This window comes from Ambystoma mexicanum, chromosome 11 (genome assembly GCF_040938575.1).
Source record: "Ambystoma mexicanum isolate Mex_15411 chromosome 11, UKY_AmexF1_1, whole genome shotgun sequence".
Taxonomy (NCBI): Eukaryota; Metazoa; Chordata; class Amphibia; order Caudata; family Ambystomatidae; genus Ambystoma; species Ambystoma mexicanum.
In genome coordinates this window covers 1,454,372,311-1,454,389,725 of record NC_090934.1, presented here as the reverse complement: position 1 = coordinate 1,454,389,725, position 17,415 = coordinate 1,454,372,311, and the positions used below count along the sequence as shown (strand labels likewise).

General features: G+C 50.4%; 1 protein-coding gene across 2 annotated transcripts in view; it reads left to right on the top strand.

Annotated features, from left to right (window-relative positions):
* The window catches only part of IGDCC4 (immunoglobulin superfamily DCC subclass member 4), a 677,662-nt gene that overhangs the window by 181,817 nt on the left and 478,430 nt on the right, over positions 1–17,415 (top strand). The window contains exon 2 of one of the 2 annotated variants that reach the window (XM_069625112.1): positions 8,384–8,688. In XM_069625112.1, coding sequence (XP_069481213.1) covers positions 8,384–8,688 — 305 coding nt within the window. Of the gene's footprint in view, positions 1–8,383; positions 8,702–17,415 lie in introns of both variants that reach the window. The other variant, XM_069625111.1, reaches the window with a different exon arrangement.

The window sequence follows — 17,415 nt, the reverse complement described above, 5'->3', positions numbered from 1 at the left end:
GTTTCGTATGACCACGCTACAAGAGGTAATCCCCCTCCTAAAAAAGGGGGATTACATGGCAACCTTGGATATGAAAGATGCTTATTTTCATATTTCTATGTTCCCAGCGCACAGAAAGTATTTGCGCTTCAAGGTGGACAGTCGACACTACCAATTCAAGGTACTGCCCTTCGGGATAGCTTCGGCACCAAGGGTATTCACCAAGGTACTGGCGGTGGCGGCTGCACACCTACGCAGGGAGGCAATCCCAGTGTACCCTTATCTGGATAACTGGCTCATAACGGGGGAAACCCCTGGAATTTGCAGGACAAACATTCAAAGGACTATCGACCTCCTCCACGAGTTAGGCTTCTCAATCAATGAGAAAAAGTCAACCCTGGTGCCAAGCACCTCCAAATAATTCCTAGGAGCAATCCTAGATACTTAAGAGGGGTTGACCTTTCCTTCAGAAGAAATAATTCGGAATATACTACTGCAAATTCCGCATTATCAGTCCGGTCAACAAATAACGGTGCGCAAAACAATGCGTTTACTGGGCATGATGGCATCATGCATTTACCTGGTCCCCCACGCGCGCCTGCGCATGCGTCCCATGCAGGAATGGTTGGCAAAACAGTGGTCTCAGGCAAGTGGTCAGTGGGACGATCTAGTGGTCGTTTCACCAACACTGGTACAAAGCCTTCACTGGTGGACAAGAGAGAATCTCGCACAGGGGAAGCCCTTTTACGATCCCGAAGTACAGGCAGTAGTCACTACAGATGCATGTCTGACGGGGTGGGGAGCTCACCATCTCCACCACACAGCTCAGGGTCTCTGGTCTCACTCAGTGGCCAAGAACCACATCAACCTGCTAGAGCTTCTGGCAGTATTCAGAGCGCTTCAGGCGTTCGAGCCCCACCTACTAAACCTGTCAGTGCAAATCCGGACGGACAGCACAACAGCCATGTTCTACCTAAACAAGCAAGGAGGGACTCGCTCGCCAAATCTGTCCAAGCTTGCCCAGAAAATCTGGATATGGGCACTCAGACGGAACATCTTCCTGTCATCACAACATGTTCCAGGGGAGCTCAATTCCCTAGCGGATGCTCTGAGCAGAGACTCCCCCCCAGAGGAACACGAATGGGTTCTACACAGAGAGGTCGTAGAAGATATCTTCTCTCAGTGGGGTTTCCCCACTATAGACTTATTCGCCACAAGCGAAAACAGACAATGCCCAGGATTTGCATCCAGGTTCCCCCAACCAGACTCCCAGGGGAACGCCCTGTGGATGAACTGGTCAGGGATGTTTGCGTACGCTTTTCCACCAACTCCTCTCATCAGGAAAGTGGTGAACAAGATGAACAGAGAGTCGATGACGCTCGTCCTAGTTGCTCCCATGTGGGCAAGACAACCGTGGTTCCCACACCTACGCAGGATGGCGGTGTGCGAGCCCATCAAACTTCCAGCCTGGTACAACCTACTGTCCCAGCACCAAGGTCAAACAGTGCACCAGCAACCCAACTCAATGAACCTGGCAGCATGGCTCCTGAGGTCATAGAGTTTGGACACCTCAATTTACCACAGAGGTGTATGGACATCCTAAAGGAATCTAGGAAACCAAACACAAGGCACTGTTACTTTGACAAGTGGAAGAGGTTTGTTATCCGGTGCCAGAGTAGACAAATCAACCCAGTTGATTGCACTCCTTCCACTATTGTTACATACATGCTCCACCTGCTAGATGCAGGATTGGTTTTTAACTCACTGAAAGTACACCTGGCAGCCCTGTCGGCTTACACCACTTCCCATAGCAAGGCTTTGTGGTGGAAAGTACCAGTAGTTAAAGCCTTCATGGAAGGAGTAAAGAGACTTCACCCTCCTATTTCAAACCCACCACCAGGGTGGGACCTTAATGTGGTGCTAGCCAAGCTCATGGGCCCCCCTTTCGAACCCATGCATAAAAGCAGTCTCAAACACCTGACTTATAAAACGGCCTTCTTAGTAGCTATTGCTTCTATAAGAAGGGTCAGTGAAATTCAGGCTCTGTCAGTGCATGATCCCTTCTTTACTGTCCATAAAGAAAAACTGGTTTTACGCACACACCCTAGGTTCTCACCTAAATTTATATCAAAATTCCATGTAAACCAGTCCATCGAGCTTACGGCTTTCTTCCAGGACCCGCAAAGCTCGGCTGAGGTGAAACTACACACCCTAGATGTGCGTAGGGCGGTCCTCTACTATGTAAATAAAACCAGACCGCTAAGAAAAACAGATCAACTGTTTGTCTCCGTAGCTACAGGAAGAGAGGGTCATCGCGTCTCTAAAGGTGCCATCTCGAAGTGGATTATTAACTGTATCCAGCTGTGTTACTCACTCTCTGAAAGAACTCTGCCTTTCACGCCAAGAGCCCACTCTACTAGAGGCATTGGGGCCACTCTGGCTTTCATTGCAAATGTACCCCTTGACACCATTTGCAAACCAGCTACTTGGAGCTCTATTCACACTTTTACTCAGCATAACTGCTTTGACACCCATTCCAAGGCAGATACACAAGTGGGACAAGCGGTTCTAAGAACCTTATTTGCTCATGACCCTTCTCACATCCCACCTCCTTCTTCAGGTACTGCTCGCTAATCTATGCACAGCATGTGATCTAAGCAGATTCCACAAGCCTCAGAAGGGATACATTACTCACCGTAATCGTATTTCTGATGCTTGTATCTGCTTAGATTCACATGCGACCCACCCTTCCTCCCCTCTGAGAGAAGGCGCATGATTGCTTGTAGTCTTACCTTTCTGTCTATCTGCTTGGATTATCTGTACTCACGCTACTCCTCATGCTACCTCATGTCAGAAAAAATACAATCTGAGGATCCTAGACGCGTGAGGGATCTTGGGTACAGTGGACGTCACACTAGGGATAGTATTACTGGCACGCCCTGTGTCGCAGATATTGTCAAGGTAAGAGTTCCCCCTCCTGTTGAGAGACCCACATATTCCATCACACGTTTAGCCAATCATTAACAATATCGGGGTCAAACACACACAGTTGGAAAATTGTAGGTAGACAGGCGGTAGGGCTCCACATGTAAATTGTACATCGCCATATAAGGATACAGAAAGAGCACCCGTATCCAACTGCCACGGCCAATTAATACGAGTACCTTTGGAATCCACATGAATACAAAAAATGCATAAAGCAAAAAATACCCCCAAACATCAAAAAACTGTCCGCATAATAGAGAGTGCGGACACCTGCACAAGCAAAGAGGTGGGTGTTATCATTGTCTAGTACTTTGCAAAGACAAGCATACCAATTTTCCCAAAATTCCGTGGTCACAGAGTTGTCATAGCAGTGCGACAGTCTGAGAAAATGCAAACATTAAATACCAAAAACACGTAAAAAAATCCTCATAGAAGAAGTTCAATGTGTTGAAGATTACACAAATATAAATACCGCTTGTGAATACATTTAGATCCCGCCTTGCATGTGAGAAAATGTCTTAAACATCAGAATTCAAATAAAGAAAAAAAATAAACCATCCTGAAAGCGTGAGGAATGTGCATTTGACTCTGTTTTGCTGTTGTTCAGTACCCTTTCAATACAACATTTTAATTTCCAGTATTGCGAGCAGTCACTAGTTTTAAAAAGCATACTCGAACACCCTTCAACCAATAAGGTGATGGTAATCCTGTCCCAAGCATGCTGACTGGATACAGAGTATTGCGTATCCTAAAAACTTTGTGTTCTATCAGTTTGAATTCCGAAGTTAAAAAGCATACGCAACACGGTTGAGTTGATAGGAACCTGCAGACCATCCACCACGGCGACATGAAGGAAGGAAGAAGGCAGCGGGAGAAGGAGAGAAGGCAAGTAAGCAAGCGTGTCTACTCACATCATACGGGTCAGGTGCAATCATTGAGCTTGAACAGGAATGTAAGGGTCCATCCGCAATCATCACGTACAGTGCCGATCATCCATCACAGAGACAGAACCAATAACACACGTGACGACGCAGCGTAATGTTCGCTGGGTGAAGTGATCAGCTGACCATATCGGGGCATGGGTCCCTTACTCTAGGATGCCTTCATGTCTCTGTGCATTCTCGAGCCAGAGCCGCGCATTTTCAAAGGTAAACATCAGAATGAAAACAAAAACGTTTAACTGCTGTACGTTGCCAGCGCCATCTTGATGAAAGTAACCAATAAATAATCCATATAATAATATAAATATAAACATATGTTGGAATGAATCCGCAATTGTAGCACGTGAGTCCTTGAGAGTCTCAAGTCACAAATATGCCTCCTTTGGGTCCAACGTGACTTTTTCCCCATCCGGCAACATCACAGTCAAGGAATTATATCTGTTTAAAAAAGCCTTTACCTGCAGGGTTTTGGCAAGATCTTTCACACCTTTGAAGTTTCTCCTGGTTGCCATGAACTCTTTAGGGTAGTCTGGGTAAACATATAATGATTTCCCCTTGTAGAAGACAGATCCTTTATTCCTTGCTGCATGTAATAAGCATTCCTTCTTTCTTGCCAGGACAAAGGACACCAGGATATGTCTTGGCTTAGAGCCTGGCAGTTTGCCAATTCGGTAAACATGATCAAACTCATCCTCTTTGAAGGAAGCTATACCATAGCAGTCTTTAAATACACTTAATATCAACGATATCAGATTTTAATTTTTGGGATCAGGATTCTCTTCAATTCCAATCAATCTAACATTTCTTTCCCGCAGCTTCAGGTCCATCGCCATACGCTGGTCCTTCTCACATTGGAGGTCCGTCTTCAAAATGTTGTACGCCCTATAGCTACCTGCCATCTCTGAGCTCACAGTAATTGGTTTCTTCTCCAATTCCTCCATTCTACCATCCAGATGGGAAACCTTCGAGTTCAGTTCAGCCAAGGTGGTTTTAACTTTGATCATGTCCGGTGCCACCTGTCTCAGGAGTTTATAAATGTCTTGACTGCTGGGGTTATCTTCATCCATCTCTAATAGTTGTTTCTGTTTTTTAGAGGTTGGGTTTTCTGGCTCTTGAATCTTTTTTTAATTCATAATCAGTAATAAAATAGCTTCAGGGAGGAGGCCAGGAGCTGCAGGCTTAAGCTGCTGTCACCTTGGCCAACATTCCGGAATCCATAAAACCCATGTTTCATGTTTTTTTAATCCAATTCGCGCACTGCCTGCCCCACAGACAGTCCGGCCCACTGTATAACATTTGGGTGGTACATTCGGCCATCCAGCGAAATACGATGCGCAGCTATGGAAAAGAATGGCAGCCCCCGCCCCTCGCTTCTCCAGAGAATCGCAAGAGCGAATCCCGGACGCTGGCTCCACCCACCCTCTCCTAACCTTTCCCGCACCACTACACCTGCAGAAGTTAAGGGAGAGAGCACCAACAAACAAAAAAGCAAAATAAACTCAACAAAGGTGCTCTTCCCACCATTCAGGACAGTAGAGGACTGTTAACCCCTGTAGCTTAAAACCTGTTGGAATGTTTACAAATACTTTAAATTAAATGAAATGACCATCATCTTGTGAAAGTATCCAATCACTGTTTCCTAATGCTGTTACTTTTAACACAGCACATGAGCCCCTCCTTTTCCCATCACTTCAACGGTAATTAACCCTCACATGCCCAACAGAAACCGCCCCACTTCTCAAGTGTGGACGGCTCCACTTGCAAAAGGTTTTCGCCCTTTTAGAATTGCAACAGTTGAAGGTAACCTTGATCCTCAAGGGTGGGTCTATTCCGGGGATACATATGTGGTCATTCTATACCTACAGGCATCAAACAGCCATCCAAAGAATCCAAGTTTGGAGACAATCTATTTTGTGTGAGATGATCATTCTGATCTCAGTGTTAGCCGCCAGACACACACTCATGGGCTGCGGAAGGCCAGAATCATGGGTACGTCTCCAAAGCCCAATGCAACCACCAGGGTAATCGCTAGTGATGGGCAGGAGAGCGGCGAAGACGGGCTAAGTTGCTTTATTTGGGTATTGTCCACATTTGTCAAAGATGTCTCTAATAATTCACTTCCTTTCCTAGAAAGTTCAAAGGTTGTTATTTTTAAACATCCTAAGATGTGCAGACTGGACGATCTGAGCAACTTTTCGGTGTGCAGATTTGTTCAATGTAACACACCGGGCTGGGGGAGGGGCAGTACTTCATTGGGGACCCTCTTTTGTCTCCTGTGGTGTTTCGCCCCCCCTAGCACAGGCCTTCTTAGAGCCCAGGTGAGTTGGGCCAGCGATCAGTGACCCCTACTATCTAAGAATCGGAGTGTAGCGCGGGCCTAAAGGCAGCAGTCTTATCTGTCTTACTGCCACTTGGGCTTCCTAGGGGTATCCCATCCCTGCAAAGGTCTTTCTGAGGTCTTGAGGGCTAATGATGCCAAAACAGATACCCGCTCTATGCAGGCTCTTCCCCAGTTGCTCCCCTTCCCTGGTCTTCTCCCTCCCTTTCCTCCTCCCACCGCCGCCTCTCCTCCCTACTCCCTCCCTGTGTTCAGACTCTGCTTTCTCATCCTATCTTCACTCTTTCTTTCTCTCTCTCTCTCTCTCTCTCTCTCTCTCTCTCTCTCTCTCTGTAACTCTCTTGCTTCCTCTCCCCCCCTCTCTCTCTCTGTGTAACTCCCTCTCTTGCTTTCTCTCTCTCCCCCTCTCCCTCTCTCTCGCTCTCTCTCTCTCTGTGACTCTCTCTTGCTTTCTCTCTCTCCCCCCTCTCTCTAGCTCTCTTTCTCTCTCACCTTTCTTCTACTCCTCACCTTTCAGTGAACCACTCTCCTTTCCCTTCCTACTCTCTCCCGGTCTTCAGAGTCTGCTTTCTCATCCTGTCTTCTTCTCTCTCTCTCTCTCTCTTTCTCCCTCTCTTTCTCTCTCGCCCTCTCTCTCACCTTTCTTCTACTCCTCCCCGTTTCAGCGGATCACTCTCCTCACCTCTTACTATGCCCCTTTCATCTCAATGTCGCTCCTTTCATCTCCATGTCTGCCACCCCACCATTCACACCCTACTCAAGGATATGGGGCTCTGCTCACTCTCCTACTACACCTACTATTCCCCTCCCCACACTTTCCTACTGCACCCTTCTTCACGCGCCCCTCTCCTACACTCCTCTCTACAGTCCTTATTCTCTCCCAGCTCCCACTCTCCCTCACTCTACCTACTACACTCATTTTCCTACTTCTATCTCCCACTTCATCTTTCTTTCTCACTCACCTTTTACACAGCCCCCCTCTTACCTCCTCCTCATAATACACCGCACACAACTGGTACAACTCTCTTGCAAATACCTCACCTACATTCTGCTCCAATTCTGCCACCAGCTCTACAGCACTCCCTCCGATCCTCTGTCCATCCTTTGCTTGGGCTCTGGGTCCACCTCCACACCTCCTGACCTCACTCCTGCAGTCCTCACTCTTGTCATGCACTCTGTTCCCTTTCATACTGTGTGCTTTCTTCCCCCCGCCACTTTCAATGGTTCCAGCGCTCATCTGGCTCTTGTGGGCTAATCTGTGCCCCCCCCCCTTTCCCTCAGGGCTCCACACTTGAAACGCTTACAAACAATCTCTAACCTCTGCCCCTTTCCGGCACAGCTTTTCTAACAGTCTCTGATGCTTCCCTGCTGTTTTTGTGGCATGCTCTGGGTCTGAAAGCTCATTTGTCAGTTATTTGCTTTTTTGGGGGTACTGGACGCGGACTGGTTGTAGCGCTGGTTCACAGTTGTATTAGTTGCAGTTTTTCAGGTTTTCTGTTAGTTTGGTTCTGGTCCAGGTTTTCTTGGTTGCACCCAGGTGTATTGTGGGAACTGTAGTTTTGAAAAAGAAGTAAGCGAACGCTGGCCAGAAAAAGTGTCAGGAAGTATCATGTGCCAGAGGGGTAGCATTGAGGACAGTGCTGGCCCACGTGGCGGTGGTGAGGTGGGGGCTGGTGTCTCTTACAGTGTGTGCGCCATAAACAATGCTCCTTTTTTGGCTGCCCATGTCTGCACTGTCCATTATAACTCCATCCTTTTTGAGATGCGGGTTCCCCTGGACTTAGTACTGGCATGAGGACTCATTAAATGATGTGCACAGTGGTCAAGGTCCCCTTCCCCGCCTTTCTTATGTCTGTCATTCTGTTTGTGCACCTTCTGTGCACCTGGATTTCTCTCCTTAAGTCACTGTGCGCCCTTCTGTGTTCAAAGTCCCTCTCCTATTTGGTGATTTTTTAGGCCCTCACTCACACGCTGTCCCTTGGTGTTCTTCGCGTATGTGTGCTCTAAAGGTAGCGCCACTTATGGGGAGCAAGGCGCTTTAGCACATTGTTGTTTTTGCTTTGTTGTCCTGCTGTGCTTTTGCCTTTGCCTTTGCATGGACCAGCCTGTCTCACAAGCACGTGTTTGTTTTCTGTTTAAGGGTCTTCAGAGCCTGTCGGCGTCGGCTGCAGTGCGGGCCCCACGCAGGTGGCCCTGGAGCCGGGGGTCGCCACCCTACTGGAGTGCCACTTGGGCCCTGTGGATCAGCCGGCCAACTTCACCTGGAGGAAGGATGGGCAGTGGCTGCCGGAGGAGGCGCACCTGCAGGCGCTGCCAAACGGGTCCTTGTCCATCGCCCATGCACCCCAGGACCCCGTGCAGGGCGACCCCAGCGCGAGCGGCGAGGGCAGCTACTCCTGCGTGCGACAGAGCGCCCTGGGCGCAGTGACCAGCCGCAGCATCACGGTTAGACTTTCAAGTATGTCCTTCCTGCTGCTGAGCGCATGCGCCAAGGGCAGGTGGGGGCAGTGCATGGACTTGCATGGACGGGCGGCTGCATGCGTGTGCTAAGAGTCCTCCAATTCTGAATATGTGTTCTCTTTCAGCAGCAGCAGCCACGTGGAGGTGGGCAGAAGGCGAGGGGCCCTGCCCTTTGGTCCCCCAGGTGCCACTCTACTGCCATGCAATGTCCTTCCTTCAAGACCCAGTCGCAATCATGTTCCTTTTCATTTGGATTCCCATTAATTCTCATTGTGTTTGGTGTTATGTCATGGCTTACTTAAGCGCCCTGCTCATTTGATTAGGAATGTCCTGCAGTTATAGTCCAGGAGAGGAAACTACCCAGAGATGCCACCTACACAATGGAGAAACTTTGCTGAAAATGTTGGGGGGGACATGACCTCTGAAGAAAAGGTGCCCCATTCAAATGAATGGGGACAAACCCGTGTGCCATGAAAGTTGGGGGGGACAAACACCCTGTGGGGAAATCACGTGATCGTGGGAGCGTGTTCTCGCGAGATCTCGCGAGACGGGATCTCGCGAGCCCATGCTCCGCGGGAAAACGTTCCCGCTTCAGAGTTGGCACCCGGCCAGCTGAAGCGGTCACAGAGGAGCACTGCTCCTGATTTACATGACGAGGAGAAGTGAGTGACAGAACTCACACCACAGCTTCTAAGGCGTAACACCACAGCCACTGGAGGCTTCATGGGGGCCCTAGGAGTTTACAGTGTGCCACCGGTGAACACAACCTTTCCACAGTGAATCAACTGGGGAAGCACAGGACTTGATCGCAGTGAACTGTGAGTAAGCGCCCCGCGCCACCAAGCCGCCTTAGAGCCTCTCTCCCTGTTGTCAGTCAATAAAGACTGTTAGAAACCCTACAGCGTCCTGTCATCTATTTAGGCACAACATAACTGGCGACGAGGATACCAGAAGTCCCACGGACCCACCATGCAAGGCGCCACACCACCCCCTGCGTTTCACCCCTTGCCAGGGACACCGGCAATTCCTTGGATGCAATGGGAACCCCTTTTTTCCACCTACTTGGAAGCAGTGGGCGGCACGCGATATGCCCCCATCAGGAAGAGGACGATGCTGCTAAATGCGCTAGGGGTTGAAGGTCAGCGCATCTTTGCCGGCCTTAAAGAAATACCTGCGGCCGACGATGACATTGAAGACGACGATGTTTACAAAGAAGCGACTCGTCGCATCATGAAGAGGTTCACCAATAAGGAGAACATTGTACTGCACAGGCTGAGATTCTACACTCGCAAACAGGAAGGGAGCGAACCCGTGGATGACTACATCACCAGGATGAGGGAACTCGCTTCTCTTCGCCCCTTTGGAGACAATGCAAAACAGGTCATCTGCGACATGCTCGTTGTCCACACCAACTCTAGGAAAGTACAGGACAAACTCATCCAAGAAAAGGAGGTCACCCTCGATAAAGCCACCCAGATTGCCAGGGCGGAGGAAGAAACCTCCAGCAGACGCAAGGAGGCGGGAAGTCACCTGCCTGTGCCCGAAATGGCGGCGCTACAATGGAGAGGTCGCAGAGACAAGCATGCGCCAGCCCCAAGCACATGGCGAACGACTGCGACTGTCCCCCCAGGAATAAGGAGTGCTCCAAGTGCGGACGCATTGGCCACGTGGCTCCGGCATGCATGTGGCGGGAGAAAACTGTTTCCCGTGTTGACGGTGAATGCACCTCAACTGATGATGATGAACTGCAGGACAGACCCATGGTTGTCATGGTCAATGCCCCCCAGGCCAGAAGAGAAAAGCCCCACTGCACCATTAAAGTGGACGGAATGGAAACGCGCGTCATGGCTGATTCGGGATCCGACCTCACCATTCTGCCCATCAACACGTACAAGGAGATGATGGGACAAGAAAAAGTGGAGATTAGATCAACCAGGCAAAAACCGACCGTGTTTGGAGGGGCAACGGTTGACCTGTTGGGCTACATCAAGGCCCGGATCGATTTTAAAGGTATGTAAGTATGAAACTAGATCCCAGCACTCCGGAACAGGTGCTCATGATCTCGTCAGGAACAGCGCAAAACTACAAGGAGATCTTTCCAAACCTGTTCTCCGAGAAACCGGGAAAAGTGAAAAACTTTGTCCACAAAATTCGGCTGAAACCCAACGCCACCCCAGTCAAGCACAAAGTAAGGGCAGTAACTGCCACCGCAAGACCAGCTTTGGACGCCCACCTGAGGAAGATGGTCGAAGAAGGAACCATTGAAACCGTAGAATCTTCAGAGTGGCTGAGTCCGGTAGTACTAGTAAAGAAAAAGTCCAGCAACGACCTCAGGATCTGCATCGACCTGAGAAGCCTGAACTTGGAGGTGATCACGGATAGCTTCCCACTCCCCAGCATCAATGAGATTGTCCTCATGATGAAGGAGGCGGCCATTTTCTCAAAGCTGGACATGCGTGATGCCTATCACCAGATTCCTCTACACAAGTCCTCCCGCCCCCTGACGGCGTTCATCACTCCTTTTGGCACCTTCCAATACACCCGCATGCCTTTCGGGCTATCGTCCGCAGCATCTGCATTCCAGAGGATGATGAACTCCCTACTGAAAGGCCTCACCAATGTCTCATTCTTCCAAGACGACATTCTGGTATACGCCAAGGACAACGAGACCCATGACAAGGCACTCAAGTCGGTCCTGAGCAGACTTCAGGAGGAAGGCATTCACCTACACCATGAAAAGTGCGTCTTCGGGGTGAACAAGGTAGAATATCTTGGGTACTGCATCTCGAGTGATGGGGTAAGCCCCAAGAAGAACCTCATGGAGGCCATTACAGAAGCGCCGGCGCCGATGTCCAAAGAGGAACTACGCTCATTCTTAGGCCTAGCCGAGTACTATGCCAAATTCGTCCCCAGGTTCTCTGAGACCACGTCTCCCATGAGGGAGCTTCTGAAGAAGGGGGCAGCGTACTCTTGGGGCCCAGAACAAGATGAGGCCTTCGGCGAAATCAAGAAAAGGATTCTACACGCGCCGTGTCTTAAACCATACAACCCTGAATGGGACACCTAGATCACCACTGACGCCAGCGCATACGGCCTAGGGGCCACCTTGACCCAGAAGAAGGGCGACACTGAGAACATTGTGGCATTTGCATCCAAGGCATTATCCTCATCCGAGAAGAATTACTCTACGGTAGAGAAAGAGATGTTGGCATGCGCCTGGGCCGTCGACTATTTCAGATCATACGTATGGGGGACAAGATTCAAGTTGATCACCGATCACAAACCCCTAATTCACATGCTGAGCCCGGGCGGCACCAAGACGGCCACCCCCAGACTGGCCAGGATCGCCGCAAAGCTCCAAGAGTATACCTAGGAGATACAACACATTGCGGGCTGGAAAAACGCACAAGCGGACTGCATGTCCAGGCTCCTTAACCAAAGCGCCCCCGGCACCACATTCCTGGAAGACGAATGTTTCGTTGCGTCCATTGGCGACTTGAGGAACGTCGAGTACATGGAAATGAGTGAGCGCCACTGGCAGGAAGAGTTCGAGCAGGACTACGCCCTAAGGCACGTAAGCACCTGGGTTCGAAATGGATGGCCCAACGAGAGAGTGATCCCCGAAGGCCTTCGTCCCTACTGGAAGGTGAACGAGGAAATCACCGCCATGAACGGTCTCATTCTCAGAGGTGATGAAATCATCCCACCCAGCGGAATCCGCAAAGTCATACTGTGCAGAGCGCACTCGGGCCATTTAGGGTGCAACATGACCAGACGAAGGATACGCAACGCATACTGGTGGCCAGGTATGGACCAGGACGTTCGGCAGATGGTCGATAGGTGCCACAAATGCTCAAATAGCGACAAGCGCCTAGCCATGAGGCAAGCCCCCATGCTGCCCACCGAAGTCCCCAAAGGGGTGTGGCGAAAACTGGGGCTGGATTTCATAGGGCCACTGGACAACATGCCCCCAGAACACAGGTACGGGATAGTCTTGGTCAACTATTTTTCCAAATGGGTGGAAGCTGACTTCACCCCAGACTTCACCACAGGAACAATCGTTGAAACACTCACCGCCATATTCCAGCGGGATGGCCTGCCCGAAGAACTCGTCACAGACAATGGAGTCCAGCTAGTCTCCAGAGAAATGGAAACATTTCTCTAGCTCAACAACATCAAACAGCGAAAAGCAAGTCTATATCACCCACAGGCAAATGGCCTAGTCGAGCGGGCCAACCGCTTCATCAAGGGGGCGCTACAACTGGCTCACGCCTCGGGCCTAGACCCATACAAGACGGTCAAAGAAGCCGTAGCGGCCCACCGTCTCACCCCCAACGCCGTCACAGGTGTTTCACCTTTCCATCTGCTGAGGGGGAGAAGGGCAGCATCCTCACTGGTACCACCATGGCTCCAGCAAGTGAGGGCCGACGAAGACGTTGACATGGATGACGTAACGTGCCGCATGCAGCGCAACAAAGAAGCAATGAAAGCACAGGCGGATTTGCGCCGAGCCGCTCGACACACACAAGTCAACAAAGGGGATCTGGTGAAGATATGACTTCCCCACAAGGACACCTCCACTGGTTCCAGATACAGCAGTCCCATAGAAGCCATGGAGAGAGGGACAAACCACATCTGCACCAGCGATGGCAGGAGATGGAATCTAGAGAGGGTAGCCATGTACCGCAGGAAAGAAGACACCGTACACTCGCAAGGAGACACTTGAGGCGATCAAGTCTGCCAAGAGTCACACAAGAACCATCACCTCCCAAGCGGAGACACCATAGAGCCGCACCATCACAACGACTTCGCAAGCTCCATCCCCCCAACAACACCCAGGGAATCACAGCAAAGAGCTGGACAAAGAGAACCTGAATCACCAGTACCCTCCCAAGGACACTTCATCGATCCCGCTCCATACCCTGATCCTGGCAGGCCCCAGAGAGAGAGAAGGAAACCCAGGAAATATGCGGACTTCATCATGGAGTGAGCACCCATTCTTTTTCCCAGCAAAGGAGGTGTGTGGGGACATCACGTGATCGCGGAGCGTGTTCTCGCGAGATCGCGTGAGATGGGATCTCGCGAGCCCACGCTCCACGGGAAAACGTTCCCGCTTCAGAGTTGGCGCCCGGCCAGCTGAAGCGGTCACAGAGGAGCGCTGCTCCTGATTTACATGACGAGGAGAAGTGAGTGACAGAACTCACACCACAGCTTCTAGGGCGTAACACCACAGCCACTGGAGGCTTCATGGGGGCCCTAGGAGTTTACAGCATGCCACCGGTGAGCACAACCTTTCCACAGTGAATCAACTGGGGAAGCACAGGACTTGATCGCAGTGAACTGTGAGTAAGCGCCCCGCGCCACCAGGCCGCCTTAGAGCCTCTCTCCCTGTTGTCAGTCAATAAAGACTGTTAGAAACCCTACAGCGTCCTGTCATCTATTTAGGCCACAACACACCCCCGCCCCCCCCCCACTAAAATTACGTGTATGCACCTACAAAATCTCAAAGAAAGCCCCAAGCCTCTATGTGAAGAAGTTATTTCGCCTCTCCCCCCACCCTGCCTCTAACTCTACTCCGGGATATTATTATTCGACTTACTGGCAGGTAGATTCCTCTGGGCTCGTAGTCCTTTGTTTCCTCTCCTTGTTCCCCCTTTCAGAGGTGTTTACTTATGATTGGCTAAAAAACTCTTGACCTCGCCTTGCACGTGGCCTTCAACAGGGGTATTGCTCGATCTGGAAGAGATCCGGGGCTACGCTAATGTTGGGGCTATTGGGACTCAGGGCTAGCTATCCCTTAGGCTGTAGCCCCTGAGCTTCTATCTGGGGCTACAACCAAAAGAACAACCAAAAGACCAGGGGCTATAGCCCCCTCTGCCCCCAGCAACGCCTCTGGCCTTCAATGAATGTATGTGCAACAATCAGTAACTACTGCTGTACTTAAAGAATTAGCAACCAGTTACCCGAGGGTTCAGTATCACTTTACAAATAAACAAACTAAACTAATGTATATGTGGTGATCGTTAGTTTTCTGTGTCTTTCCCTCAGCGAGATTGCACTTCTGCCTGGAGAAATTCAGTGTCCCCCATATTCTATTCCAAAGTAATGGAGGTCTCTGAAGAACCTACTTCCAATCCATGTCCAAACGGTCGTTGGCGAACTGGCTGCCAGTCTGCATGGATACAGACATTAGTAGTGGCTGAACCGCCTACTCCGCTCTTCGTTGCCATCGACCCAGCAGTGACCCCAATTGTAAATGTGGAACTGACACAGCTCAGCTGGCATACCTCCTTTCCCCTTATTGGAAGCACTGGCAGAGCGCGGGCTGCACTCTTCAGGAGGGATGGGAGCTGATGGCAGCAGCAATCCAAACAACTTAAGCACAATGGCCCCAAAATAAAAGAATGCAAAATCAAGCTTCTTAAAAGAAAAATAGACTTTTAATCAAACCATAACATGCAATCAACTAAAATACTAGCAAAAACCCACCCCTCTAAAGAAAACACTTAAAATACAGGCTGTTGAGGAATAGCACTCGAATTGGGGTTGTTTTCCCGTGGCAGAAATAACCGTGACAGAAATGACCGAATGAGAAATGTACATAATGCAAAATTGTTCGTACATTTTCCATTCGGTCATTCAAGGTAAAACAACCCCAAACTAAAGAAACCCTAAACACCCTCTGACAACCCACACCGAGACCCCCCTACTTACTTTTCCTTCAGTCTTGCTGGTCCCTGCAACGCCAGTTCCCTTTCACTTGTGTGATCGGAAACCGCCGCTGCAGGGTCCTTTTTTTTTCTTTTCGGGTCAGCTGCAGGAGTGTCCCCCGCAACACCTGCTCACTTTAATGTATAGTATAGTTAGCGGGGTGTTGCGGGGAAACCCCCGCAGTACCCGCAGCCCGGCCAGCTCTGTCACAAGCTTTGACACTCTCCTCCCAGATGGCTACAAGATCCTCCCCATGCCCAGATGCAACCGTTCCGGAAGGGGGTGTAGCCTTGATTTTCCCAGAGTGGATTCCTACCTCTGCCATTCCTATGCAGGCCTACTCGTCTTTCGAATGCCTTGTCTGCAGGCGCTCTCTCTCTCCTGCCCACTCTCTTACCATGGATATTATCTATCGGCCACCTGGTTAGATCTCCTCCTCCCTCCTGGCCTTGACCACTCAACTCCTCCTGCTTCGAGACTTCAACATCCACCTGGATGCTTCCTGTCCCTCCTCTGGACTCTTTCGCGACCTCTGCGACTCTCTCTTTCTATTCTCCTCTCTGGCCCGCCTCACTCTGCAGGGCACACTCTGGATGTTCTAATCTCCTCAGACCTCCCCCTACCTATCCCCCTCACCACTCCTCTCTCCTGGAGTGATCACTTTCTCCTTTCCTCCCATCTCTCCCCCTCTATTCCTCAGGTCAAGCCAACTCCAGCACTGCCACCTACCTTCTCTGTCATCCGACCCATGAAACGTGTGTCAGTTGAGGCTTTCACCACCACTTTCTCTCCCTCTCCTCGTCCTCTGGCTGACTCACACACTCACACAGCCCTTTCCATGCTCCACTCTTCTATCTCTGATACTCTTGATGTTCTTGACCCTGTCATGAGGATCTGCTTGAAGCCCAAAGCCAAGTGCAACTCCTGGTATGTACCTGACCTCATCACCCTTAAACGCAAGTGCAGGGTGGCTGAGAGGAAATGGCTAGCTTCCTGTGATTCCTCTGACAAACTGGCCTGCCACCTGCTCCAAGGGCAATGTGGGCTCTCTGTCCGCACTAAGAAAGAGCCCACATCCAAGCCTGCGTCTCTGCAGCATCTAACAACTCGGCCAAACTATTTAAAATCTGCAAGGAGCTGGCCAACGCTCCTGCAGTCTCTAGCTCTCCTGTCCCCTCCCAGGCCCTCTGCACGGCCCTGGCTTCTCATTTCATCTCTAAAACACCCAGGACATCCTGTCCACCCTCTCGTCCTCTCCTCCTCTCCTCCTCTCTTGGCTCTTTCCTCTACTTCTGTCCCCCCTGTGGCCACCTCTCCTCCCTCTTTTTCTTCCTTTCCTCTTTTCTCCCTTGGTGAGCTTTCTAGACAGGTCTGATCTATGAAAGTCTCGTCAAAACAGGTTCTTCCCTGTTCTTCCAAAACCATTAAGGACCATATTGCACCCTCGCTCCTGCGCTGGCTGACTTCTGCAACGACTCCTTGGCCACTGGAGCCTTCCCTTCCCCACTGAAGCCCTCTCTTGTGCACCCTCTTCTCAAGAAACCCATCAGTCGACCCGTCCAGCTCGGCTAACTATCGCCCGATCTCCATCACTCCTTTCCTTGGCAAACTCCTGGAAAGGCTGGCCATCTCCCAGCTTAATTTCACATTGAATCTGTTGGTTGTCTCCATGACCATCAGTTTGGCTTCAGAGCTGCCAGAAGCATGCAAACTGCTCTCCTAAACATCTGTGAAGATCTGCTCACCAACCTTGACTCTTAACACTCTGTGTGTTCTCATCTCACTCGATCTCTTTTCTGCCTTTGACACAGTCAACCATGCTATCCTGCTCAATCATCTCTGTGATGACCTGGGTATCACCCATCAGGCCCTGGCCTAGCTGACCTCATTCCTCTCTGATCGGCCCTCCCAGGTCCAACCTGGGTTCTTCCTTTCCTCTGTCTCACTCACTACCTGTGGTGTTCCCCAGGTGTCTAATCTCTCTCCCTGGCTGTTCAACTA